We start from the raw sequence: 27,780 nt of genomic DNA on the forward strand, positions 1-27,780 counted from the left end.
TTCAAGGGTCACAAAAAAGCTAAGGACTTTTATTAAATACTCACCAGGTAACACAGAGAAAGAACTATGTCCAGAGCCAACCCCTTAAATTGCTTTTTCTGTCCCCTGGATTGACTTATGCAGCACCCATTCCCCATAGAAATTACAGAAATCTCTTCTCTGTCCCGAGTGAAACTTGAAATCCCAGAAGTACAGCAAGTCCCTCCACTCCTTGCTCCATCTTTAGGCTTCCTCCATCAGTTTAGTGAGGATTTCTGCTCCCTCTGAGGTAATCACAATGGTATGTTCAAATTGTGCCGATCTGAAATTCACATTTAGCAGTTATTAGGGGGCAAACATATCCACCATGCCTGAAAACTCATTTGTTTGGGTTTTTTTGGGCTGTCAGTGATGACTTCCATGTCTTAAGAAATACCAAAAAACCAAAATCAGGCACCTTTTATTGTCTACAGAAATTGCAGTCCATTTATCCTCCAGAATCTTAAACTTGGGGGATCCTTCCATTATTATTGGCTCTGCAGCAAGAAAAACAAAAATATATTCTAAAGTTAGTTGCACTCCTGTGTGGATTGTGAAACAACCAAGAAAGGGAGGGTGTCCCAGCAGGTAGCTCCCCTTCCACACAGGTCCCATCTCCCTGGGCTGGCACTCTCTTGCCACATTAAAATGTGAACTAAAAAGGAAGACAAAATAGCAAGGTAGGAAGTTGCCCATTCCTCTTTTGTAAAAGCAGGGAATTTTAATCAAGCTTTAATTAAGACCCCGTGGATAATAACCAAAGCACCAACCACATTTATAAACAACAGATAGTTTTAAATATTTGAATTTTTAAAACAGGCTTAAAATGTTCATTAAATCAGCAAAACAACAATTTTCTTATTTCCCTCTAATTGCCGCGCCATTTAGCCACACAGTGAGAAAGAGGGCTTTCCCCCCAGCAGTCCTCCACGACTGGAAGTGAGCACGATCAGTCTGCGGGGCGAGGCTCCGGCTGTTACTGCCGCCGCAGTCCCCAAACCCAACAGCAGCTCTGGCAGGCAGCGAATGACTAAGTGCCACCAGGCTGCTCGGCTTCGGGGACTCGATCGCATCCTTCTCACCCTCCTCAAATCAAGTGTGCTGGCAGAGTCTCTGCCTTGCCAAAAATATGAGTCAGATACTAGTAAAATTTATAATTAACATTTCATTCTTTCAATCTTGTAATTTGAAAATTATTTCACCCAAATTGTTTCTGATGCATTTTTAAAATGATATTTTAATCTGTTCCCTAAGAGGTCAACCTCACCGACGTCCCCCTGTCTGCACGGCTATTTCTATATCCCAATAAAGAAATGCTACAGATCTGGGCTGCTCCTTGTGTGCTTTTTAACAGAAAACCATAGCAGAGAGTTACAAACCTATTGTGAACGCCATTCCCTCTTCCATTAACAAATCACTGTCATTGGCTACAAAAGAAAAAAAAAACACGCGTTTATGCATCTGTGGTCCTTTTTTTTTTTTTTTTTTTTTTTTACGAGAACGCAACCAGCCCTTTGTTTAAACCCCTTTTTAGTTCGCAGGTACTGTGCACCCGAGCCCTGTTACGAGCCGGAGCACCCTCCGAAAGCGATCCCAGCCCGGCCGCAGCGAGACCACCCCGACGGCGGCTCCGTCCAGGCCGGGGGATTTATGTTTCAGCAGAGATCTTTCTTTGCCCCGTGACAAACTTTGCCGGTTCGGGCGCGGGCGGGATGCGGAGGCGCGGGACACGGCGGCTGCCGCCCGGAGCGGGCGGAGGAGGCGGTCCGCGGCGCTCAGCGGCCCCGAGAACTCCGTTACCGAGCGACTTGTCCTCAAAAATACCCGCGCGACTCTCAGAAAACGAGGCCGGGGATGCCCTCCAGCTTCCCAGGGATTCAATCCCCCCACCGGCAATCCCCCGCCCCGCCGGACCGGCAGCGTGCGTGGGGATGAGGGTGTGTGTGTGGGGGGCTCTGCTCTCTTTACCGCCCTCCCTCTCCCCCTCCCCGGATCCCTCTCATCGCCCGGGCGGAGCGGAGCGGAGCGGAGCGGCGCGGGGGAAGACGGGCGCGGCCGGCGGGGGCCACTTACCATGGTGCCACACCTCGGGGTGCCCGTGAAAGTACGACCCGATGCCGTGGCCGACGAAGAAGGGGCAGACCTGGAAGCCACCTTGCCACGCCACGGAGCTGCGGGGGCAAAGAGGATCTGTCAGGGTGCGTGTCCCGACACCACCCCCGCTACACGGCCCCAGCCCCTGCTACCGCGTTGCTACCGACACTGGGTCACCACTTTGCGACAGTTCCGAAACAGTCATTGAAGCGAGCATGGGTGAGCATTGTTAGGTTTCAGAGTTAACATGCCTGCCAGTAGAGGCTGGTAGCTCCCGTGCCAGCCCTGCTGGCTAAGTAAAACGGCAGTGCGTTGTCTCCCTGCTTGATGGAGGGCAACCTTTTCCACAAGCACACTGGGAACTCATTTTAAGATGGCACAGCTAAAGTTGCCAAGTTGGGCAGCCAAGGCCCCAGCACACCATCAAACTGCAGCCTCTACCGAGTTCTCTGCAAGTGCAGAGCCTGTGCTGGGCTGCATACCCAGGGGCCTGCACTGGGTTTCCTGCAGGAGAAGAGGCTCCTGCTGCCAACAGGGAGAGTTAAGACCCCTACTACTTCACTTTCGTAATACTTCAAACATTTAGTATAAAAATGAATTGAAAGTCCAGCAACTACGTTCATGCTAAATAACAATATATTTCTAATGAGCCTATCGACACAGAGGCAAAACCAAATCATAACAATTACAGTGTTTCAGTTCTGCCTGCGAGATCTGCCCTACCTTTCATAGCCTGCCTCAGGGAGAAGCATCTCAGAATTGCCTGCAGGACCATGGCTGGGCACTGATCCCTATCCATGCTAGGAAAGCAAATTCCTATTCCAGTTCCCCAAAACTGGAGGACCTGGAGATCCATGGGGTATCCTCTGTCTGCTGGCCCACCCCATGTCTGCAGGCTTCACTTTCAGGCTCTCCCTGTACTCAAACAGTGGCGGAGGCAGTGGTGGACAGAGTGATTTGAGGCAGCTCAGCCAGGAGGCCTACCCATATCCAAACCAGAAGAGTGCAGAGATTCAGGAAGATCTGGAGATAGATTAGAAGTGACAAGAAAGTTACCCTTGTCCCTTCATATCATCCCCACTCTATTTCCAAAATCAAACAGGAGCAAGACAGGAAGGCATTTAGCCCGAAGATATTTTGCCGGTAACATTAAAAACTTCATTTGCTTATTTTGAATGAAGGTAGGCACTGAAGAACTTCAGGTTTTTCTGTATTTACATCTTAGAAAATGCTCTCTCACAGTTTCACTACAGGTGGGAAACAGAAAAAGTTAAGAAACTCAACTAAAGGTAATGCTGTTGCAGAAATTAAAGCCTGTTAAACCCCATGGGCTAGCTTTTATCCAGGTGCAAAGTGGCCTCAGCTGGCTGTACAAAGTAATCCCCTTTGCACACCAGGCTGCACAGACTCTGCAGTGCTGGCTCCAGTGCCCATGGGTCATCGTCCCAGAATTTAATGCCACTCAATTGAGGGACATGCTGCTCCACCACAGTGAAATGGCAATGAGAGAGAAGAGTTGGTTAATAAGGCTGCAGTGTTCAGACCTTAGAGCATGTTTTAACAGGATTTGTATATTACCTTTTACCTACCCATTGCTCATAACATTTCTTCATTAATTTTGGAGAAGAATGGAAATTTCAGGTTTAGCTACCCCCAAACTCCAAAGTACTGGCAAAAATGATTACCGACAAAGCTAGAAATTGGGGCTTCATTTGTTTGCACTCGAAGTCTGGGCTTTATAAATCATTTATATATACATAATCTTTATACATCAATTATTTTGAAAAAAGTCATGAAGGATTATGCAATGAGAAGTCCTACTAGAAACAGAAAATACTTTCTCCCCTGCCTTTCTATCATGTCCCCCATATCTGGATCAGAGACTGGGCCTGCTTATGATGCTATGATGCTGCTGAAGGCCAAGCAAGAAGTACAGGGATGGCGATGAGTTAGAAAGCCAGATTCCTCAGAAACATACACAAAATCCAAGATCTCCAGTGACCAAGCCCAGAGCAATGCAGATGATGATTCCCATACAAGTGAAGTGATTCTCTGAAGAGAGATTGGGAGAAGCCATCAATGCAACATGTGATAAGGTTTTTTTTCACCTTCTTCTGCCAGTCTTTTTGCAAAATCATAAACAATCACACTAACTGTTCAGCTTTGCTGATGTCCTTAGATGGCACCCCTGACCACTGACAGAGCATGGCCATTTTTTGTATTACTACAGGATTTTTTCTTCCAGAAAAATCCATGTTCTGTAGCAAGACAAATAGTTTTTCTCTGTGCAGCTATTCTGAGCACCATGGCTACATCCTTTCCAGTGAGCAGGGGAAGCTCCATCCTCAGCATTCAGCTACTGCCAAGGAGGGTGGCAGTAGCAGCAGGAGCTGCATGCTGGGCACCAGGCGCGCAAGCACCAGGGCACGCAGAAGGCAGTGTTACAACAGTATCCTGTCCTCGTGCAGTCAAAGAAATGGTTCATATGCATTTCAATGGTGAATTCTACCACTTTCTTGCCAAACAGCTTGAAAACAACTCTCTTTGCATCAGTACTACAGTGGTTACTGTCTGTGATCAAAATAGGGGATCCTGGAGGAGATCCTGGAGCTCACAGGGCTTTGACATCTACACTGACAGACACCGTGCCCCTCCTTCTTCCGTCTTGTCTACATACACAGCCTTGGTATTCTTTACGTAAAATGTAACATGGTCAACAGACCTGAAGTGACACACAGAAGAACTGTGGAGAAAATAAGCTGCAGGTATGAAACTCAGCCACTCTCAATCTGGTTTCAGTATTTGCATGTGTTTCAGAAGGTCTTATGAGGCATTTCTCTCCACAACTACTAGCTTTACTCTGGAGTATTTAATAAATCCTAGTGAACTCTTACATCCTTGTGGAGTTACAGTAGAACACCCAATTTTCATAAAAAACCAAAGGTGCTAATCCTAGCTACAACTTGCAAAGGTAATCCTGTAAATGTACATGTTGGCTGTAACTTTGAAACAGCTCTGAGAAGGGTGAATTGAACTATTGGTCTTGGTTAGCCTCTCCAGTCTGCAGGATTCCCAGGCTGTGGAATCTGATTAAAAAATCAAGATGCCAGGGAGTGGAGCATTTTTGCACACATTTATCATTTGTTGCTGACAACAGCTCAACATTTTGGTCTCACTGTCTCACTGCCCAGCTCAGGACCTGTCAGCTTTCCCACAAGACAACCTTACAAGACTGCAGCCCCAGCTTCATCAGATGCTTCTTGCAAACAGGCAGCATAAGCTTAGACAGCTGGAGGAGCCCTGACTGCAAGTGGTAAAGCAGTGAAGACAGGAGGCAGAGGTTGGCATGGCTGAGCTGGGCCGCCCAGAATCTGCTGTGGGAAAGGATGTACCAGTCTGCCAGTTCCCCTTGTCCATGGGGCACAGCCCAGCAAATGATTTCCAGAGCAAACGCTGGGGCAGCAGAGGCACACCTCACAAGACAGCATCAAGAGAAAAAAAAAGGGTTCTTCAGAATAATCATTGTTAAAAATACCCATTGACAAAATTTATCATCACACATAGTAATCTTCGTTGCATATTTGGGCAGAGGTGAATTGGGCAGGATTAAAAGCATAATTATTTAGTGAGCCCAGTACTCGATTTTATTTTTTGCTGCCATGTGTTCCGTCCCAGTGGCTGCAGTGTCAAGAGTAGCCGCAGTGCTGCTTTGCTTTTGCTGATGGCAAAGCCAGGCCGAGTGCCTGGCATTGGGATGGATCAGCAGTGATGCAGCTGGTAAAGGAACATCACTGAGGGCCAAGCTATCCTCCTGAAGCCATTCAGAGCCTGTCATATGGTGGTATCATGCTTCAGAGAGTGGAGACAGGAGAGATGGGTGTCAGTTGCCATCTGAGCATCCTCTTCCCATGTTGCCAGACAACAGCTAATTCTCTGAAAGGAGGGATAAGTGTGGAGACATGCACTGCTGTCCTGACAGCAGCCTAACAGGGAAATTGCCACAAAGCAGGAACAGGCAGGACTGACTCTCCAGAAAGCTTTCCCTGATACTCAAGCTTTCCCTGAAAGGAGCTCTTGGGTGATAAATCCCTCCTGTTAAGAAGCTGAAAAGCAGGTTGAAAAAATTTCGTTAGGGGGCTGTCCTGTGCAGATACCCTCTAGGAGCACCTAGAGGAGCATTTTCTTTTCTTTTTACCAGATTTTGCCACTTTTTCCTCAAGGTAGGTCTGGTCTAATATTCTTAGCACTCGCTGAAGAAAAAAAGTGAATCCCATTTTCAGGATTGATAGCAACTACTTCTCTGAGCTCTGTGGTGGCACAAGGGAAGAAAGAATTTAACTGATTCAACAAGATGGCATAGACTGCTCTGCTACCAAGGATGAGCATCCTGGTGAACTGATTCTCAGCCAGGGATGCTTCTCCCACAGTGCCAGCTTCTCTTACCAGGGATGAAACTTTATCAAAAACAGTCCTGCAGAGCAGCAGGACACGAATGGCTGAAGCTGTTAAACAAATCTGTCTTAACACTTCTTGGCAGTGAACATACTTGAGAAACACTGAAAGTGGTAACAGCCCCACGATAATTTATGTAGGGAGTTTTTGTTTTTCTTTTTTTTTTTTTTTATTAAATTAGAAGTAATCATGTCTGTCTTAGATATATTATTAGCAAAATGGCCACTGAATGGCATACTTGTTTTTTGTTGTTTTTTTTTTTAAGTATTGAAACCAGCATCAGCCTAAACTATACTTATCTGTGATAAAAATATCTACTTTGAATAGCACCATAGTATTTAATTCGAGAAATTACAAAATTCTACAGGGAAAATATTTGTGAAATAGTTTTTTTATGAAATAGTAATCCTAGACTGAGGGAATGCACAAGTTCAGGGATTCCCTATAATGACAATAAATGTTGAGGTATAATTAGTAATATTTTTGAAAGCCAACAATTGTTTTTTGAAAGAAAGGTACGTTTTAGTTTCAAACTGGAACACAAATTACTGTATTTTTCTTACAATAGTGCTGAACTTTTATTTGAGGTTCTCTGTTTCTGAAAGCAGACATGATGGATTGAAATAAAAGATAATTTATTGCAATGCTTACTTTCAAGTGCAGAGAGAAGCAGTGTAATTGTAATTTACAGTAGCTGTCAAGGAAAATCTATCACAGATGACATTAAAATGACTTATTTTGCCTGAGCCACTTATTGTTTAAATGTGCATAATCTGATAGAAACAGATTTTTTAAAAAAATCTGCTTTATATTGTTCTAAATTAATATCAAAACATATACTTATGAGTTAAACATTTTAAACCATTTATTAATACTTTCATCGCTACGATTTTTTTTTGTAGGAGTTGAAATTTGGTTTATTTAACAACATCACATTTAAGTTTTTTAGCTCTCTACACTCACAACACGTTCATGCACCTAGACTCACTGTCTAAAAAGCAGATTCCAAACTAGATTTATTTTTGTCTGAAAATGTCAGAAATAGTAGAAGAAAATGGACCATAGGGCCCAATTCCATTTACACTGCAACTGACCAATAGTTTTGATATGCCCTTCAATAGAAAGGGGTTAGCAAAGACCCAAATTTTCCTAAGGAAGGTAACTCCCGAACCCATGCAATCTTTTATTTGCAACTTGTAGCTGATGGGAGAATGAACTGCTGTCAATGAAATACTCAGTGTCAGCTATTGAGCTTCCATAACAAAGACTATGTCAGAATATTGACTGCAAACTTACCCCAAGATATAATTTTTCTGAAACCTACTGTGGAAAGGAAATATTCTGATTATTTGTGCCTAAGATACATTCTGCATATGACTTGAGCACCTTTCTAAAAAAGCTGATGAAAGAAACCTGGACACATTTCCATTCTGATGGACCTAAATGTTTTCAGCTTGTAGGTGCTTGTTCTCAGGCATTTATGATATCTAACTCTTGTGAAACTTCAGATTTTGATGTATATATGTATGTATTACATGTCTGTCTGCAAGCAAATGTCAAATGACAAATAACCTGAAACACAGCTTCACCAAGCCATGGTGATCTTTCAGCAGAGGCAGTGTTAAAGTAGTTCTAAACAAATCAGCACATTTAAATTGTCAACACGATAAAATCTTGAGAAATAAAGTTAACGACCTGCTATTTCATATGCAGTTTCGAACAGCTACTAGCTTCAATTAATCTGCTTTGCAAAGGGGACACTGACTATATATTTACATTTTGCAAGTAAACTGACCTCTGTACCAACACAGCAAAAATCCAATGTCACATTCAACTCTGTTCTTTTTCTTCTTCTTCCTTTTTTTTTTTTTTTAAAACAGCTAGGATTAATGTAGTGAATCTGTAATGAAATGCATTATCCTGCATGGAGATTTATCAGATTTTCCAACTGAATGCCATGCTTTGCTAGCACTAGCTGGAGTTCACCTGCATGTTGGTGTGGCGTGTGGCTCTTTTTTGTAAAGAGTTAAGTTGAACACAAAAAAAGGGAACAAAGGTCAGCACCCAGCCGCCACTTGAATGTGAGATTTTTCTTTTTATTCCCCTTGATGTATACTAGGCTCTGTGTTATTAGTCTTAATGATGGAAAATTGTAGTGTTGATACAAATCTTTTTTTCAAAGTAGTAGGCGGGAGCTCCATTTGTTAGTAAGTTTTTTTGTGACTAAAAGCCATGGACAGTACATTTATGTAGCAGTAAAAGGCCTAGATGCTCTTTCCATAGCAGAGCTAATTATTCCTACTGTGACCTTACTGATCTACCCTGTTCCTAGTACATCTCATCTGCACGCCTGTTCCTCTGTGTAGATGGTGTCAGAGAATATGAAAAACCCTATAATGAAACCATTTTCATGATGGAGAAAGGCTACTGGAGTTGCACTTGCTACAAAGAGGCTCAATTATATGAGTAATTGTGATAATTTTCTACATTCATAGCCTTCAATGGGGAAAAAAGAATGAGAGCCACAAAAGAAAATTACTTTAACAAGAAAGTACAGAGAGTAAAAATGGAAGAAGAGACAAAAAGGGGGAAAAAATAACCAGAAAAAAAAGTTTAAAAAATAGATCTGGAGGGAGGAATAGCAAGACAGGGAGAACAACAGAAATGCTCAAAAAGCCTATGTGCAGCTGTGTTGCACAATTAAATTGAATTTTTTTTTGCAGTTGATGAATGTGACTACTGCAAATGTGCCTCTGTAGTTAGCTATCATTTGTTGTTCCGTGACAGGAAAAGGATAATTACCTCTCAGAGAGAATCAAAGGCTGACATGCCCTTTAGACACAGCCATGAATGCAGAGCTCGATAGAATGCTTGAATAAGAATCCAGTGTTCTGTGCCCCCTTCTACTCAAGAATAAATTTTGTTAAAATGCAAGAGCACCACCAGTAAATTTGTTGAACCCTAGGTGTTCAAAAATATGAGGTGCATCTATCGACTCATCCCATTTGCAAAAATAAAACTACATTTTGAATTCACTTCTATTATATTCATGGACAGTAAGATAGTGAGATATGCATTAAATTTCTTTTCCCAGTAGGGGTCTGATTCAACATTTCCTATGAAAGAACAGAAAGACACTATCCTTTTTCTCCAGGCTAGTTAGCCTATAATTTAAAACTGTCAAAAACACAATTTTATACAAAGTCTTCAATAAAAGCTTCTCAGATATAACCCAGAGACGTTTTACTAAAGTTTGATTCAGACTCTGTTACAATATTTTTAAAGCTATAAATATATCTAACTGATATTTTGCCATTCTCTTTTTTTCTTAAAGTATTTGAAGATTTACAAAGAAAAAAAAAGCAGCATCCTTTCAAGGTGACTAAGCCTTGCAGCTTTTAAGTAATCAGAATGAATTCAATAGCTTGTTGGGACCATTAGCAGTCCGAAGAAGTATTGCTTAATGAAATGTATATGATATATGTCTGTTTCTTCTTTTTGGCAAACATTTTAAAATAATCCATAGGTACCTTCAAAAGACTAAGATGCATTTTTATTTAAAGCCATCAGCAGAAGAAGAGTCATGACTGCATTTATGTGAAAGCTAGAAAAGATGCAAAATAGGGAAAAATCTCTGAATGTCTGCTCTTTTTTCCCTGTGACATTAGCAGGCACTGCTCTTTGTAAGATCAGAAGCTCTCGAGTTAAATATTTTCATAGTTTTTAAACAAAGAGCTTATTTATGTTGACTAATTCCTTTGTAACATTCAATGAAAACAATGGTTTCTAACTGTCTTACACTGTTAGACAGATGTGGTGTGGTGTCACACACAAATAAAAAATAAACAAAAGCCCACCGCAAATTAAATCTGTTAATTTAAATCTACTTTATGAATATCTTTGTCTCTTTCTACAGTTATCTTTGCTGACCCTAGTGTAATTCACTTTAAAAAAAATACCTCTTACCCAAGGAACAACATTATATCTTGGCAGTTCACATACTGATATCAGACTGAAATGATGGTTTTGAATCATAAAACATGTCATCAGCTTTATACCAAACCACCAATAACCTTTGTCCCACTTGCCAGCCCTCCTTTTACTTGTCAATATAAGGCTTACCTGATTGTGTTTCCAATTACAGAGAAGCGAGCCCCTGGTCTGCAAGCTGCAATTGCTTCATCTCTACATTTCCTGGCAACCTCCACTAACTTTTCACCAGATTTATCCACATTGCCCACCAAAAAGGTTTCAGAAGTGTCACCATGGTAGCCATTGTAATACACCTAAACATATGCAGAAATGCAAAGACATTTTCTCATTTTGCATCCAGAAACAGATTGTCTTCTTAATTAAATCCATTCTTTCTAGGACCAAGATATATATTGCAACTGATAGACAGGTAAGTCATATTTGCAAGACTGGAAAAGCAAAACATTGCAAAGGAAAGAGAAAAAGCCTGAAAGATTGCAAGGTGCCTAAGGGTTGCCAATGCTGCCAATTAAAAATTCAAGAAAAGCAGAAGCTGCGCATCAGCACCCAGCAGTGCACCAGACAGTGACACTGCTCAGCTACAGGACATGAGGACAACTGGGCTGTTTGTGAGAAGATGGGTGGGGGCCATGGGTGGGCTGAAGGGGGCCTTGGGGCTGTCGGGTGCCCACCCATCCTGGCCCCTGCCCCTGTAGCCAGGGACTTGCTTGCACCCCAGAGGGGCAGGGCACTGAGCCCCAGCGCTGGCCGTGGGCACGGAGGAACCTGTTGGCAGCTGGCAGGGAGATGTAAGTCTGCAGTCAGCAGCCCCCGCTGGAGCTCTGAGCTGAGAGCCATACCCTGCTACCAACAACCAGAGTGAACCCCATGGAACACATGGACCAAATCCATCATCAGCTGTTGCAGGTTTTCTTTCATCTCATTTTTAAGCGGCAATGTGGCATTAACATTGGATTTTACTTCTGATTTCCAGAGATTAATTTTGAGAGAATAAACATACTACTGTGGCACTGAAAATTTTCATGTTCTGAAAATGAAACATGCTGTTGAATTAAATACACATTGTTTCTTTCTTTTTTTTTTTAACATTTCATAGGTTTTAAATGTTAGCTCTCCGGAAATTCTCTGTTGAGCACAAGAAATCTTGGCTATGCACTATGGAGCTTTGCAACACACCATTAAAATGGGGTTTGCAGCTCTGCACCATGGCAGGCAGGCCCATAATTGTAAGACCAAGTCAAATTTCCCCACAAAAAGACAAATTATAACGGTGCACAGTTTTGATCTTCTAAAACATTTTTTCTCCCCCAAACAGTGGCAAATATCCTTCTACAACTAATTACTCACCAAGCTCAAACCACTGAACTTTTGCCACTGGCAAACTATTTGTGAAAGACTCACATTCTTTTTGGTTGATTCCAAACTGAAAAAGCCCCACAACTCCAAAAAACTTACGCTACAGACAGTTTATCCCAAGGCCAGGTTTGTCTTCAGGCTGAAATGTAAAGAAAATGCAGGCCACTAGGAGCAAGGGGTATTTTAAAGAAAGGTGAGTGCCAGCAAGGGCCTAACTGGGTTGCCACCACTTCAGCAAAAAGCAGCTGCAATCCTCTGCTCTACCCCTTCCTCTGCCAGTTCAGACTACCACAAAATCTTTATTTTTGTATTTAATGCCCATTGGGTAGGTTTTAAACTAGATAGTTCATATTTAAACTGAACTAGTTTGTTCTTAGCTCTAGCAAGTAAAACACACAAACCCCCAAAATTAAACATCATCATCCTGGAAAAGCAAACACAGATTTAAAACATAGGAGAGTTAAAAAAAAACCCCAAACCAAACAACAACAAAAAAACCCAACAACAAAACCAATAATAATATTTACTGCAGCCCATCCACTGCAATTACATATTTCTGATGTTAATAAACTACAACCACAGCAACTGTAACATACTATTTCCTTAAAATTCAGTGAAAGACCAAGTTGTAAGAAACATTAACCTGGTAACAATAGGCTGAAAATTGCACTATTCTGAGGATCCAGTAATGGATAACACGGTTGTCTCTATACTAAAATGCATTTTCAAGTCTATGTGTTTCAAGCCTATGAAATTTGTATTTCATCTATGAAATGCTATCATCTTAATTGTGCTAAAATGGGTTTTTTTGTTCAGATAATTTGTACATAGTGCTAGGTATTTACACTTAACCTGAGTATTATTTAATTACTTTATACAACCTGTACACAATTATAAACAATTTGTTGTGCAATATTTACTTTGATTTTTATTCTGTCCAGCTGTGAAACGTCCTAGTTCTGCTCATTAAAAATAAGCTAAGAGATCAGTCAATAATGCCGAAAAGTAGTATTTTTTCCTCAGCTGTTTTGGACTAAGCAATTACCACACACGGCACAGTTCAGTTTTAAATTAAAAAAAAAAAAAAATCTTACAAAGATAGTCAGCAATTCCCATCCTTGCAGGAATCTTCACATTCACAGACATGTCACAATTTATTTTATTTTATGAGAGTAGATGAAAGGCATAAACCTATGTCTTCAAAAAGGCCACTAACATTTAGTCAGACATTTGTGAGGCAGAGTGGACAAGATATGCACACTATGTTAATACAGAAATATTTCATTTACTTTATAATGGAAAGGATTTGTGATATGACTCTAGACTACTCTAAGGTATCATTATTATCTTGACAGACTGAACAAAAAGTAAAATGAACCTTAAGGAGGTACAAAGAAATACGATTTAAATCCTTAGGTGTTACAAACTGATTTAGTCTAATAAACTGAGCAAAGCAACACCAATTCACCAAAGTAAAAATGAAGGCCAAAATTAAAGTTTAAAAATGCTAGACTGCACTGTGTAAACCCGATAGCCAGAATTCTACTATTAGAAAGTATGGAAAATTTAAAAAGATCAAAAACCCAAGCCAAACTAAACCCGGTTCTGGATCACATGTGAGTATATAATGGGAAAAAGGTTATTGACCCTAATTTTAATAGAAAAAATATTTTAGAAAGCTTGAATCTCATGCTCAGAGGTAGGTCTGCTGAAGATTTCTTCACTCTGCCAGTATGAAAATAGTATCAAGTTACCAATAGTTTCTTTAATGATTTAAAAATCTTGTTTCTATGAGATTCTACTCCCTTGTATGTGACATATTATTGCAAAATAATGGTGGGATTCAAAAACCTCTGTGTTCATATTAGAAATAAATAGCACTTCAGAAAAATATAAACATGCACAGCAAAAAGAAAAAAAAACTTGTGCAAGACACAAATATTTTTTTCATAAATGAAATGAGAATTAGGTTTCCAGTTCCTGTGCTTTCTTGCTCCTAGGAAAACCCAGCCCGTGTTTATTTAAATAGCTATAATTGATGATTCCCTGGAAATATTAAGTCACGGTTATATCACACTATTTCTGTTTCTGCTCAAAAGGTTCAGGGCTTTTATACCAGAAATGGAACACAACACTACCTTCGGGGATTTTAATAAATGTAGGGAACACTGCTAGCAAAAGAGTTGCTGTCCAAATAGACTGACATACACAGGCCAATGTAGCCTCTAATGACAGAGTAAGATAATGTCAGGCCCCACTCAAAATCAGCAGGAAGAGGAAGATCAATCTTGGCAGAGTGAAGGAAAAATGCTGGCTTTCTTCATGTTAGCTCATCTCATACATATCTATCTTCAGCTGCTGCCCAGTACTATGGTGCTCTGCATTAACTACACAGTGGATCAATAACAATTACACCTTCTCAAAAACATGACACATAGCAGGATTGGGTTGACATTTCACTTAGGCCAACATTGATCTCAGTGCATCTGATTCCAGTCCTAAATTCAAGTCAGGCCTGAGTCTAGCTGGAATAAACACACAGTTAAAAACAGAAAAGGAAACCAGCTGCTTGTGCCTTGGCTCAGAAGTAAACAGCACATCCATCTGTGCATCCCCCATCTCCAATCCACTATTCTTCCTGTTGCTACTAGTGATTCTAAAGTTGATCAAAGACTATTTTTTATATGAATTACTCACTGTGACATCAATGTTGATAATATCTCCATCCTGAAGAGGTCGACTGAAACATAAACAGAAAAAAAAATAATGGTGACAGACAGTTCCCAACAAAGGGAATATAAGAATAAACACCTAATGACACATACATAAAAAATCAAGGGGTAGGTATTTTGTGATGGAGGAAGGCAGAAGCAAACAGAATAACCATTTTTAATGTTCAGCTCTGACTACCTAGAGAACAAGTGTAGCTGAATATAAAATAATGAGAAACAACTACCAGAAAAACATATCAACACCTGAAAAATCTACCATTATATTTATTCTTTTTCTCTCACTAGGGTTCATATTTTACTTTGTGAGTAGCTGAATGTATTGCGAATATAAAAAAAAACCCCACATAAATTCAAATATATTTATTCCTTAGCCTATACTTATTTTGCTGGATGAAAAAAAAATCAGACTGTACTGGTTTTTTTTTCCCCACACACTAAACTCAAAATGCAATACGCTGTTTTTCTTTAAGTGTCTGGACAAACAGGATAATATATTTTTTTTCTATTTCACATGCATAATTCTATAACAGCTATCAGCATCATGTGGTAACATGCATCTACAATGCATTTACATACAACATTTAGTTAAGCTGAAATATGTTCAATATTAAATACAATTTATTAATTTCAGTTTAACATTTTAATTCCCGGTTGTAAAATGAAAATTATTGAGGAAATACCTGTCAGGAATACCATGACATACCACGTTGTTTACAGAAGTACAAACAGATTTTGGAAAACCTCCATAGCCCAGAGGTGATGGATAAGCATTCTGTCTGATTATTTCATGATGAACAATGGAATCTATTTCTTCAGTTGTCATGCCAACCTAAAATATCAAACATAACATCCTGTTAAAAAAGCAAAGAGAGTTTCTTATATTTACTGAATGTGATTGCAGCCAAGCTTCAATGAAATATTGGATGTTTCAAATACATTGCTTTGATATAAAACACTATACTGTCTGATATATTTTATTGATATATGGACTTTTTTTCAGAAAAAAAGGTTTTAAATAAAGCATGCAGTAGAAATGAGGACTCAAAGGTTCCTAGAAAATTTAAAATACTACTTCCTTTCTATTCTTTTTTCCATATATACTTTCTCAGAGACACCAATTTAACTTTAGCATAGTTTCAGTAGCTGCTACAGAAATGTCTCATTTCAATGTTTTCAGTCCCTTAAAACAAAACATTACTTTTTATTTGTAAAAGAAAGGATATTAAGTCTTGTAATTGTCCTGTACATTTACCACAATGTATTTAAGCATTTTAAGAAATTGTTTTCCAGGTATTCTTAAATTTTATAAAATATTTAAATATTTAGCTTCAAATTTTGAGGATATTTTACTTAAAGTTGCCATAACCTGGGTGATCATAGTGAATCTACAAGCGCTGACCCATCATTTTTAGAAATCTTAATTTTTATGCTTGACGTTTTCTAGATTCATCTTTTCCTCAAGATTTTACATATTAAAAAAAAAAATCCCCTCTTGTAAATCATCCAGACATTTTCTGAGTATCCATGGAGTGGAAAGTGCACATGCTTAAAATGACATTATTCTCACTTTTCTTTTGGATCAACTCTGTCTCTGGAATGGTTAGAGCTGAAATTTCAAATTTGGTAGGGAAACCTCTCTCATTGAGAAGTACTTTTGAGGGTTCCTCTGTAAATTGATTTTGATTTGAATGAGTTCTGAGCCCTTGAAAATCATACTTAGTACAGATATGAGTATCATTCTTAGCACACTGAAGGAAAAATCACAGTGGCTGTGATTTTGGAGTAACATGTGGAATATAGGTAGGCTGTGGTGGAGGAGACAGTCATATATTGAAATACTGAGTGGCCATGCACAGTGAATACAGGAGAGTGCACTTGTGTACTGTGCTGAGCATAAAACCAGGTCTGTTTACTCAGCTGAATTTTGTTCAGCACAGAAACGTTGTTGGGCAAGTGAGGAGCAATGAACGTGGGTTCAAGACCAGGATTTGGGATTACTGCACATGCCCCCTGCTTTGCAGTAGCCATTGCAGCCTCAGTGCTGGGATGGCAGCTGCAGCCTTGGCACTTCTCTGCATTGAATACGGAAGCCGTTGGTTCTGAATAAATGTAAGTTTGTTGCTCCTGCCTTTGCTCAAACATCTTCATCTTTAACCCACAGACAAACTGAACTGCTATGTACTTGGCTGTCTGCTGTTTACTGCTGCTCTGCTCAAGCAATTTGATGTGGCTTTTGGATACTCAGCAGACAGCCCTCTGGCCTCTGCATGGCTTACACCCTGTGAAAAGCTCTGCTTTTAACAGTATGTGCTTTACTTTTAAAGATACTTTTGTTAGTTGGGCAAGTTTGGGATGCACCTACAATGCACCTAATCCCTTATTTGGAGCAGGTCAATTCAATGGTATATAATAAAATATTTTCATGTCATAGAATCTGCTGCTTTATTCCCAAATCTGTAACTCAAATCAGGAAAGCTATCATATATAATACCATATTGTAATTTGAAGTCCCACAGGCAGTAACGGTAACATCAAAACCATGATCAAACTATATCTCTCTGTATCTATGGATTATAATGCACCCTTGTTATATTGGGGGATCTTATTGCCACTAGCTAAAGCACAGGCAAGAGCCAGTTTGGAGGACTGCGTGCAAGGTGGGTTCAGCAAGATAACAGGAACAGGTGGAGGGTGGGACTCTTCAGGTAAAACAGGAATGCAGAGTTTAGCTTACGAGAATAGCCTGAAAGAGCTTGGTTTGTTTAGTCTGGTGCACAGCTCTAGTCCCGCATGAAGGGGAAGACTCAAAGAAAGGCAGGAAGCTGTTTAAATTAAAGAGCAGTGTTGGCACAAGAACAGATGGGTATAAACTGACCATGTGCAGCAACAGGCTGGAAAGCAGAAGATGTTCACGGTCAATGAGGGAGAGTTTTGGAGCTTCCTCCCAGTCAGGGGAGTCTTGAACAAACACTTGTGAAAAACAGAGCTCCCCAGCAGTCTGTGACTGACCTGGGCAGTGGTCTCAGCACTGCAACTCCAAATGCCACTTCCCTCCCAGTACACAGGTCCTGGTTATGTAATTATTACCTTATACATATTTTTGCTCCAAAACATTCATTATGTGTATGCAGTATTTTGCTATTATGCATGATTTGGCACATACTATGAACTGCATCATAAACTACACCATACTGCATAATTGTGTATTTACACATGATAACAACCGAAGAGTATTTGTGAAAAACTGCTCTCATTCAAAATCCACATTGTACCCTGACCCTTCAGAAACATATATACACCCTTAACTTTAAATGAGTAAGTTTTATTGTACTGAGAAATAACTGAACATTAAAAAGTTAAACATGCACAAAGCTAAGTAAGATTAAAGCTTCAGGCAGTTTCATTGGCCATCCCAGCTCCAGAACTAAACCTTTGTGAAATAGTGATGAGAGCTGAAAGAAAAATCCCCTTTTAAGTCAATGGCGTTGACCTACAGTCCCCATCTATCTCTGCATCTCATAGCTACTCAACCCATTTCACCTTATCCAATATGCTATTACATGAAATACCAAGGCAAGGCTAAAAAAGCACTTCATCATCTGCAAAACCTGGGTAGTAGGCTCCTCCCTCTATATTTTTTCTTGGGAGGTATCCCAAAAAGCATACTGTAGGAACATTTCTGGGAACCATGAGGCTTTATTATCAATGCACTCTGGAAAATTGTGTAGAATTTGGCAGCTGTTTTTTCCAACGGCAGCTCTATGAGTGTTATTGGATCCCACAGGACAGCGAGAGCTGAAGGATAGACGGGAATGGAGAAGGCAGACCAAGTTTGGGCTTGTACACATGCAGAGCTGGAAAGAATGACATATGAAGAAGATGGGCCATGAAATGAAAGGAAAAAATGTAGCATGGGCCTTAGGAGAAACTCGCACGATTTGACACAATCCGAACAAAGGGAGATAACAAACACAGAGCTATTACACCTGAGCCACAACTGAGCATGACATAGGTCCAAAATACAGAAATAATTAAACAGGCATATCATGAACTGAATCAGAAGTTAATAAATCCTTATTTTTTCAGGATCAAACTTAAAGTTGGATGCACATTATAGGAGAGTTAAAAGAAAAAAAAAAGAAGTAGGAACGAAACCCAAATAAGTGAAAGCATAAAAGACATCCAAGCTGTTAGGGGACTTCTGTAATTGTTACCTTTAAGCCCTTTCCAGCCAGAAGCAGGACATGACGGGCCAACTGACAAGCTTGACGAAGCCCTTGAATCTGATCTTCATTCTTAATTTCTATGTCGTCTCCCCAGTCTGGTACAATGCCTGTCGTCACATAGTCTGGCTTCTTTATGTGCTTGGAGAAAAAGGATTGAAAATGAAGATCAGAAAACTGAGCATGACAATGGGATCATTTTCTCAGATACTGCCTCCTGCTTCATGGCAGCTTGCCCTTTCTGTCGTAGTATCGACCTTCCTAAGCCATCAGGGCAAACCCTCAAGGCTGCCTCAGTATTTCTTCCACTGCCCTTTTGAACTTAACATTGCCTGTTACTACTGACTTACACAGTCTGTTAGCCTTCCAGTACTGAAACTCCAGATACTGCAGCTGACTTCCAGCACAGACAGTCTCAAGTTAGGAAACTGGGAAAAAGACTTAAAAACCCTTCATTATCTTTTGCAAAGAGGGACATTTTCAACAAAAGGCATCTAAACACTGGAAATGGGAAGAAGATGGGACAAACATACAGAATTAGTCTCAAAATTAAACCTGATCAAATCCCGTGTTTCTCATTCAGACAAAACTCCTATTGAGAAATCCATGAGATTGCTTTTTGACTAAGAACCTTAGGATTTAACTCATTTTAATTCAAAGGCTTTTACACATTAATCTAGTTCATATGCTGCGCCCGAATTTGTCCATCTACAACATTACACAAAGGTATCCAAATTTGCTATGTCAAGGGAAGTGTAATAAACCTCATTTTTTCCACAAAAGAACTTCTCAGCCCTCGCATGAGGTGAAATTCAATATCTGATTTTTTAAAAATCCACAACAATTTCACGACGTTTATAAACATGCAAGCTAATAAGAACACTAATGTCTTGCACAGAGATGGAAATGCACTTTCTCTCGGAGGGTCCTGGGCTGTTTCACTGGCTGCGGAAGAATCCCTTTGCCCATGACAGCCAGGCTGATTTTCTGCCATGCTGGCCACAGGGTGAGTTTTGCACTGACTTCACAAAATACAGAGTCAAGCTGGCAGGCAGAAAACAAAGTAGGCATTTAGGCTGTATGCAACATGACCATACAACAACAGGGTGTAGGAGTAACAAAGAGTGGGGCAACTAATGAGCTCTGTTGGGACTTTAAATAGGAAGACTATTGCTACTCCTACAGGTATTCTATGTCAAATCCCATAAAAAGTGAATCTTTAGTGAACTTACATCAACTGAATTGCAGATTCCCATTTCTTTCAAATTAATGCTGTATCAACCTTAACGATGTCCTATTGCAGTAGTTTGGGCCTTAATTAAAAAAACCCCAAAACAACACCATTTGTTGCATTAGCAACTCCATACACAGCATCATCCTCGCTTTCTCCTTGGAGGGCAGTCTCCTGTTAACTGAGATATGATCCTACTGACCTCTAAGAACTGTTAAGGGAGAAGCCCAAAGAAGCGTACATACAAATGTCTATGTGGACAGTTTCACACCAACATCTTAAAAAACACTATGTTATTTCAATGTGATTTCTGGCATACTCTGAATAAAAGTAATAACTTTGCCATCAGGTTTTCAGAGTTCATAGAGTTGGACTGATTTTTAGACAGTCTGAGAACTCTGATCTGGGAAGAAAAGTTTTCATTATGGCAATATATTTCTTCCTCTTTATCCTAAAAGAAGCATCTAAATACAGAAAATAAAGTTTTTAAATTCTACGCTTTTAAAGCTTTTGAAAATATATAGAGGATGCAGCCCTATGTTCTCCCTGCACACAGAGCTGCCACAGCCTCTTAGGGCTAAGAACCCTACATCCATCATTCTTATCTGCTTTCCTATCAAACAACGTTTTAGTATTTCGAGCCCATTTCTTATTGGCATAAGAAATCTATACTAAAAGGAAAAACAAAATCGAAAAAAGTACTAATACACATCCTGTGAAGCACTGTTTAGAAAGGGTACTTTGGTTTCTTTTGGCTAAAGGAAAGATACTAAACAGTTAATATGTATGCTGTAATTAAATGGGGGAAAAAAAAGAAAAGGCAAAAAAGGAAACCAGAAGTGGAGCACATGTTAAATTTGCATTTGCATGAAAAAGTCCCTTTTGGCTCTAAAGTAAATAAAAATAAAAATATATGTTGCAAGGAAAAAGAACACTCAGGCACAAAAAAGACAAGTTTAAAATGTGTAGTGGGGTTGCGGGACAGCTACCAGAAGGTATTGTCCTCTTTCTGACATAAACAATAAAACCATCAGCAAAATATAAACATTTTTATAATTTGCTTGCTAGAGATTTATACAGAAAGGGACTCAGATGATCATGAGTGATTCCTCCTGACTTCTAGTAAGACTGTCTATAATTGTTCCAAACAAGAATCTGGACCCAGAATTGTTGACAGATAATAATACTCACATTTATACTACTATAACTGAACAAGCCCCAGGTTTGAACTCCCTCATAACTAAATACATCACCATGTTTAACATGGTAGACAGCTGAACACCAGCTCTCTTATTTCAAATACCAGACCAAGCAACAAGACAGTGATCCAACCCCCAGCTGTTGGACAACAAATACACTTGATCATGACTGCAATCAAACTGTATACTGACTGAAGAACAGATTATGTAACAGAAATTGCAGTACCTTAGGAACTCGGTGAGCTGGAGAAACCGTGGCTGGCCAAACTACACTATAAGCAGTATTTCTTTGTCCCTGAAAGAAGAAGCATCTTTGCTGATGATTGCTTGAGTGCCTGTGCAGGTAGTTACGATTGCAAGAAGAAAAGATTATGTGGCAGCCAGTCACAGAACCTGTTAACAGATAAATTAAAAATTATTAGTATTTTTTCCTAGTTACACATTACAAAATGGAAAGTATGCAAAAAGAAGGGCACCATGTAAAACACAGCACAGAACTCACGTAGTTGCCAAGGGTAATTAAAATCTTGCACTGTTTAAGAAAGAGCAGTAAGAATGAGAAGAAATGAGAACAAAAAAACTTCCAAAACAGTACTTTGAAGCTTTATAAAACACCAAATCTGTTTTGGTTTGATGCATTAAAAAGCAGAATGGGTAAATTCCCCACAGTTTACAGACAGGAGTGATGCTCTAACTGGCTGCTGCTTGGAGCAATTTACACGGCTGCACTGTTCAAGGCTTGGCAAAGCAGTTAATAAGGGACAATAGTGAAAAAAGAGAAGAAAAAAAAAGATTTAATGTTATTTCAGCCAATATTTTCAGCTGTATTTTTGCAGAATTGGTCACGGATCTGAGCATAACAAAGCTAATGTTTCTCTTTGTCTTGTTGCTCAAGACACAAAGAACGGGGTTCATCTTGTTCAGGGGGCAACAGAAAAAACTTCAGGAGATATTTTTAATCTTGGCCAAAAGTAATTGAAGGGATTAAAATTTGTAATTTATTTGGAGTATTTGATTCAGATTTCCATTTGATTCACATGGGAATTTGGGATGAAAGTTTCATAGCTCAAACCTAGTTGTTGGGCAATGACACATTTTTCCCCCTCAAAAAAGGAAAAGGGTAAAAAAAGAAAAAAGGAAAAAAAGGAAAAGAAAGGGCATTGGGGCCCAAAGGCTCTCAGAGACATCAAAACCAAAATAATGCACCACAAAAGACAATGCTAACATCAAAACCAGGAAATTCAAAAGGATTATTGACACTGCCCAATTACATTACAATTACACACAGTGTGTATTTCCACTACTCAAACGTTCTACAATCTAAACATAGGGTTTTTTTCTGAAACATAAGTTTAACATAACAGTTGATCTGCTTCTGAAAAATGTCATTATGTATACAAATACAAGAGCAATCTTGTGGCAAGTAATCCAGATGAATAACTATTCTTCAGTAAAAAGTTTTTGTTTAAACAGAAGTAACTAAACATTTTTATATCACAGAAATAAAGAAATTAATCTACAGCATATTTTGCATCTATGCAAAAAAAAATTTTTAGAAGAGTTTCTTTCATATCTCGCATGTTTTTATTCTATTGTACCTTCCTTCCTTTCCTTTGAATGCATTTATCATATTCAGATGCAGAAATTATCCTTCCACATGTGCAACCTTTCACAGACAGCCCTCTTACAGTATTCCATGACATACAGAAGATTCGAGTTATGCACTGTTTTGGAGCCCCAAACCCAGACTGAATGAAATAGTTGCATCAGGTTCGCATTAGAAGTGTTCCCGACTGTCTCTTTGCACGTCAGGGCTACATTTAGGTACCGATATCTGAAAGGTTCACTCAGGTGTAGAAACTTTTACTCAAGCAAATTTTTACTGGTGGGTTTTTTTTGGTGTTTTTTTAAAATTGTTAGTAAGCAACAAAGTGGAGCTGAAGGATGAGGTTCACCTCAAGTTCTCAGTATAACCTAAGCACCCCAATGGAAGCTGCCTGCTTCAAAACAGGAGAAAGCGTCTCCAAGGAAGTGAAGCTGCCCAGTTAACAGGGGGATGAATTGGTTTGATAGCCTATTAATTAGAATTTAAACAGCAGCCTCATAACCTACTTTCCTAGAGTCTCCTTCACAAGAAAAAAAAAATCATTGTCCAATTAACAAAAAACACCCAAGCGTACAAAAAATAAAGAAAGGGTCACCTAACCTGCAACTGTAAGCACGTCCAGAGAACCCAAAGCATCCTACAAACTCCCTGTCTGGTTTGCTCTCGTTTCTGGAATTTGGAAGCACAGAATCTGTTGAGGCAGCAACTTTTGGGTCACCGGAAGCAGCAATCACTCTGACAGGGTAAGCCAAGTTGCCTCTTTTACAAAGTGCAGTTGAAGTACCTTGCTCTTACCACAGCTAAAGGTACTATAAATATATCAACATCCCACACTCACTGATGTGGTCAGCTAACATCCAAATGGACATCAATACATGAAAATACATTTCAAATGCTCTCCTTGATGCCCAGCATGCTCACTGGGCACCTTGTCTACTGTGTCACAATTTAACTGGGGAAGAAAAGGTGCAGTGTGCTTGTCAATTATTCCCAATGTACATCCCCCAAATACACACTCTTAAATACCTTAAACCATATTCACGGGTGCATTTCTATTGACTAGCCCACATTCAGAAGAGATGCCTTTTTATTTGGAATAAAATTTTTACCTCTGTTCTCCCAAGGATACACTGCAAGCGTTGTCACAAAATAGCAGGATAATAAGGTACTGCAGGCTGTTGTTATTCTACTAACTACTCATTATAAACCAGATGCATACAAAAATATCTACTACTTGAACAGAAGGAATGAGACAAGCAAATAAGTATCACCATATTAAAATACAATTCCTAAATTATATCACACGAATTATAAACACAGGACAACTAAACCTTTATTTGAAATATAAAAAATTATAAGAGAAAACATTCTCCTACAAAGTAAAAATAAAATTAAATAAAATGGCATTAAAATATAATGAAGTTACTCGTTTATAATGAAAATCTGGACTCCATCCACACACTTCCTTCCTTAAGAAAGCCTTCTAATGCCTCCACAGCTCCTTTTATTTTTTAAGCTCCCATATTTCCAGCTAATTTGTTATAGCAACATCATCAATCACCCAAGACAGGAACAACTGTCTGTATTCTCCAAGTCTGGCTCAAAGATTCCCTCCTCCCCACCCCTTACACCCATCAAAGCTTTTCTCAGTGCCTTTATTTACTTCTGCAACACTGGTGCTCAAGCACATCCTTTTTGTTCAGCTTTCTGTGTATATTAATTACTGTAAGATAATTCATAAAATGGCATTTATGCATCTTCCAGCAGAAACTGCAGCCACCGGAGAGCGTGGCATGTGAAACTGGGTAGGCTGGTAACAGACCAGCACGACCACGATACGAAGTTGACCCTCTATGTGTTTATTCTGTACCCCAACAGCAAGGCTACATCATCTGCCACGAGCAACAGAATATTTACTATCAGCTGCACTAAGGAGAATTAGCAGCAGCATTACCAAATCACATCAGCAGCTTGGATGCGTCGAGCACAGAAAATTACTGACAACTGCTCCACTGAGCCACCAGTGAATCCCACTGTGCAATCCGTGTGCGTGCATGTCCTGCTGGAGCCGCTGGATTCCTCAGCACACCTTCCAGACCCTCATTTGGATTAATAATATAAATATGCACTGTGAGCTCTTGTGAATTACCAGATTAATTTATCTTTGTGGAAATTACTTTTTTTCCTCTTTTAAATGAGTCAGTCAGAGGGGCTGAATATGGCATTCAAGAATTATGATGGGTGGGAGCATTTTTAAGTGACTGATTTTGCAGCACAATGTGCCCTATATTTATTGGCCTTTTACTCTAGGGCTATTTTAATTGTTATCTGTTCATGCATGTTAGACTATATAATGAAATGCTCCCATTTCACTCATAGAGTGGAGAGTTTTTTATGTGTATCTCTATTAATGACCCTTAATTAAGTTGATTTTAGTAATTTAAATGTGATTTTCCTCTGGTCAAGAAGTATTTTTAACGGGAGATGTTGAAAATGAACTCTCACATAAGCCCTTTTCTAATGCTTCTTGTTTAACAGTTACAGCAATTTATCAAGCCATGTTTTCAATGAATGAAGTGTGGGATAGCTGTGCAAAAACCTGCTCATTTATATGATTCATCAAATGTGATTGTTAGCAACCGTTTTTCTGGTATTTATTCATGAAAAATTTCAATTTTCCAAGCAAATAACAAAAATATTACCAATGGATAAACTTCGTGACAGTTCTGAGCTACAATAAATAAAAGGGTACATCTTAAAAGAGACAAGAAATAAATTAACATATTTTAAAATAATTTAGTCATAGTATCAACAGAAGCAGAGTACCAGAATTATTTAGGATTACAAGAATTAACATCCCAAACTATTTAGGAAATAAAATCGACTTGCTTTCGATAAAGTTAACAACATCAAAAGCATTGTTCTGACAACCCTTTTCAAAATATGTGATTTAATCTTTCTTTTTAAACTGAAAAAAGAATGACTGGAGATTTTCTGAATATATACTCACTTGGAGGTAAAACACTAGAGATCTTTCATTTGGCTTGTCAGGTGATTTTACTACTCTAGCATAATTTAGCTACTTGTGCAAATATTCATTTTGCTGAAACTTCTGAGGATTGAAGTTTAAAATGAGGTATTAAAAATCACTAAGGGTAACAATACGTGGAATCCAGCCAAGTCAACTAGGTAAGAATACTTAGTTTTTTACCACTAATTACAAAATGTTCCCATTTTTCAATCCAAAATAATTGCTGTGGTTTGAAAGACCTTAACTTGCAATTGTAACTCTAACTGTCTAATAAAACACCGACTTTGTAACCCCCCTTGTTGCAAAGGTATGTCCAAGCTTCAAAAATAGGATGGGAAAGATTAAAGGTTCTTTCCAGCTCTGGGTAACCTGTGTAGCAGAAGAGCAGCTCACATTTCACATGCAATAACCTGTGCATTTGCTAAAAAAAAAAAGAAGAAAAAAAAAAAAGGGAAAAAAAAAAAAGAAAAAAACTCCAAGAACAACACAGGGAAATGCCTGAGGCAGAAGTTGAAACTGATTGGGCAAAGTAGAAGGACAAGAGCCCTTGAAATTAAACAAAAGCAAATTCATTCTGTTGACAGATGTTGATTACATCAAAGCCATGAAAGAACTTTTTTTTGTTTCTCTTTTTTTTTTCCTTTTTTGCAACTAATACCTCCACATTTTCTGTACATTACGGATATAACGTACCTTAATCAACATAATCCAACACATAATAATTCTCAAATTTGGTAAAAGTATATTGCAAGAAGGTCTTAACAACAGGCTTCTCCAAACAAGAGTGTATTCACATGGTCATGTCTGCATACCCCTGCTGGTCACGCCATCATCAGCCCCTTACTTCCAGGGGTTAACTGCTCTGGCAGCCAAATAAAATACAGAGAGCGCTGTGTAATTATGGAGACAGTCAAAGGGCAGACTCTATTTTGAAATCTATTTGCACAGACAAGGTCTTCCAATTTTGCTTACAGGAAACAAGCTGGTAAAGGGGGTCTCCTCCTCTCCAGATGCTTTCCACACGTTTTTCCCACATCAGGAAATCGTGGACATGGACACCATGCAGCACTGTTTCCTGGATTGCAGAACTATGTCATTACAAGGAGAAGAGCAAGTCGGTGCTTGCGAGAAATATTTCCTCCTAATTGGATGTATTAGGGGAAAGCAAAACCCGTAAGGACTACTGAAAATGTGACTAGCAGCAATTTGTAAACAGGACGCAGCCACAGCTGTCACTGGAAAAGAGAAAGCAGAAATGAAAGGGTAAAAACACTCTGTTTTTAATAGCATGATTGGGGAAATGAAATATTCATCAGGATAGATGTGACTTCAGTTACGACATCAACACATTGGTGAAAACTTCAACAACAGCATGCTTATGACCCTACCCTGATAAATCGAAACACAGGCCAGTATGTTGCAAACATTATATTCTAACTGGGATTGTTTTATTTAAATATCTAATTTTTTTGGAAATTAACGACAGAATTTGTTTAGTTAATAAAGGCTTTAACAGAACTGCTCTTGTTACTCTCCTAAGAGGCAATGAAGCAAAGCAATGGTCGAACAGCGACCGACTCCAAGGCAGAAGAGTCAGCCCCTCTGCCAACATCAACATGACTCCTCCATGTCACCAAAAAAGTCAGTTTTGGCCCTCAGTTACGCTCCTTGCTAATTACAATTCTGGCCTTACTTCATACAGGGTGGAACTGGGCAATTCGTTGGCTATATGCCAATACAAATCAGTTTGTAAATTTATCAACTATAGGGAAACAGATTCTTGTTTGCCTTTACTTACTATGATCTGGTCTAGACTAACAGACTAAAATGATGAATCAGTGCCTT

General features: G+C 39.3%; 1 protein-coding gene and 1 long non-coding RNA gene across 4 annotated transcripts in view; one reads left to right on the top strand and one right to left on the bottom strand.

The window, feature by feature from the left end:
* METAP1D (methionyl aminopeptidase type 1D, mitochondrial) overlaps nucleotides 1-27,780 on the bottom strand; it is a 45,032-nt gene continuing 17,252 nt past the window's right edge. Inside the window, exons 1-10 of one of the 3 annotated variants that reach the window (XM_048309516.1) lie at nucleotides 26,908-27,058; nucleotides 21,525-21,691; nucleotides 18,860-19,009; nucleotides 15,326-15,474; nucleotides 14,611-14,653; nucleotides 10,687-10,850; nucleotides 2,092-2,189; nucleotides 1,398-1,445; nucleotides 437-515; nucleotides 1-301 (exon numbers count right to left, since the gene is read on the bottom strand). In XM_048309516.1, the coding sequence (XP_048165473.1) occupies nucleotides 223-301; nucleotides 437-515; nucleotides 1,398-1,445; nucleotides 2,092-2,189; nucleotides 10,687-10,850; nucleotides 14,611-14,653; nucleotides 15,326-15,474; nucleotides 18,860-19,009; nucleotides 21,525-21,691; nucleotides 26,908-26,971 (1,041 nt within the window). In that variant the 5' untranslated portion in view covers nucleotides 26,972-27,058 and the 3' untranslated portion in view covers nucleotides 1-222. Of the gene's footprint in view, nucleotides 302-436; nucleotides 516-1,028; nucleotides 1,132-1,397; nucleotides 1,446-2,091; nucleotides 2,190-10,686; nucleotides 10,851-14,610; nucleotides 14,654-15,325; nucleotides 15,475-18,859; nucleotides 19,010-21,524; nucleotides 21,692-26,907; nucleotides 27,059-27,780 lie in introns of those variants that run through there. The other 2 variants (XM_048309517.1, XM_048309518.1) reach the window with 2 other exon arrangements.
* On the top strand, nucleotides 15,720-26,994 carry LOC125328601. Its single transcript, XR_007204784.1, has 3 exons — nucleotides 15,720-16,754; nucleotides 19,767-19,874; nucleotides 24,783-26,994. It is a non-coding gene; the product is annotated as an uncharacterized LOC125328601 (long non-coding RNA).

Source organism: Corvus hawaiiensis, chromosome 7 (genome assembly GCF_020740725.1).
Source record: "Corvus hawaiiensis isolate bCorHaw1 chromosome 7, bCorHaw1.pri.cur, whole genome shotgun sequence".
Classification (NCBI taxonomy): Eukaryota; Metazoa; Chordata; class Aves; order Passeriformes; family Corvidae; genus Corvus; species Corvus hawaiiensis.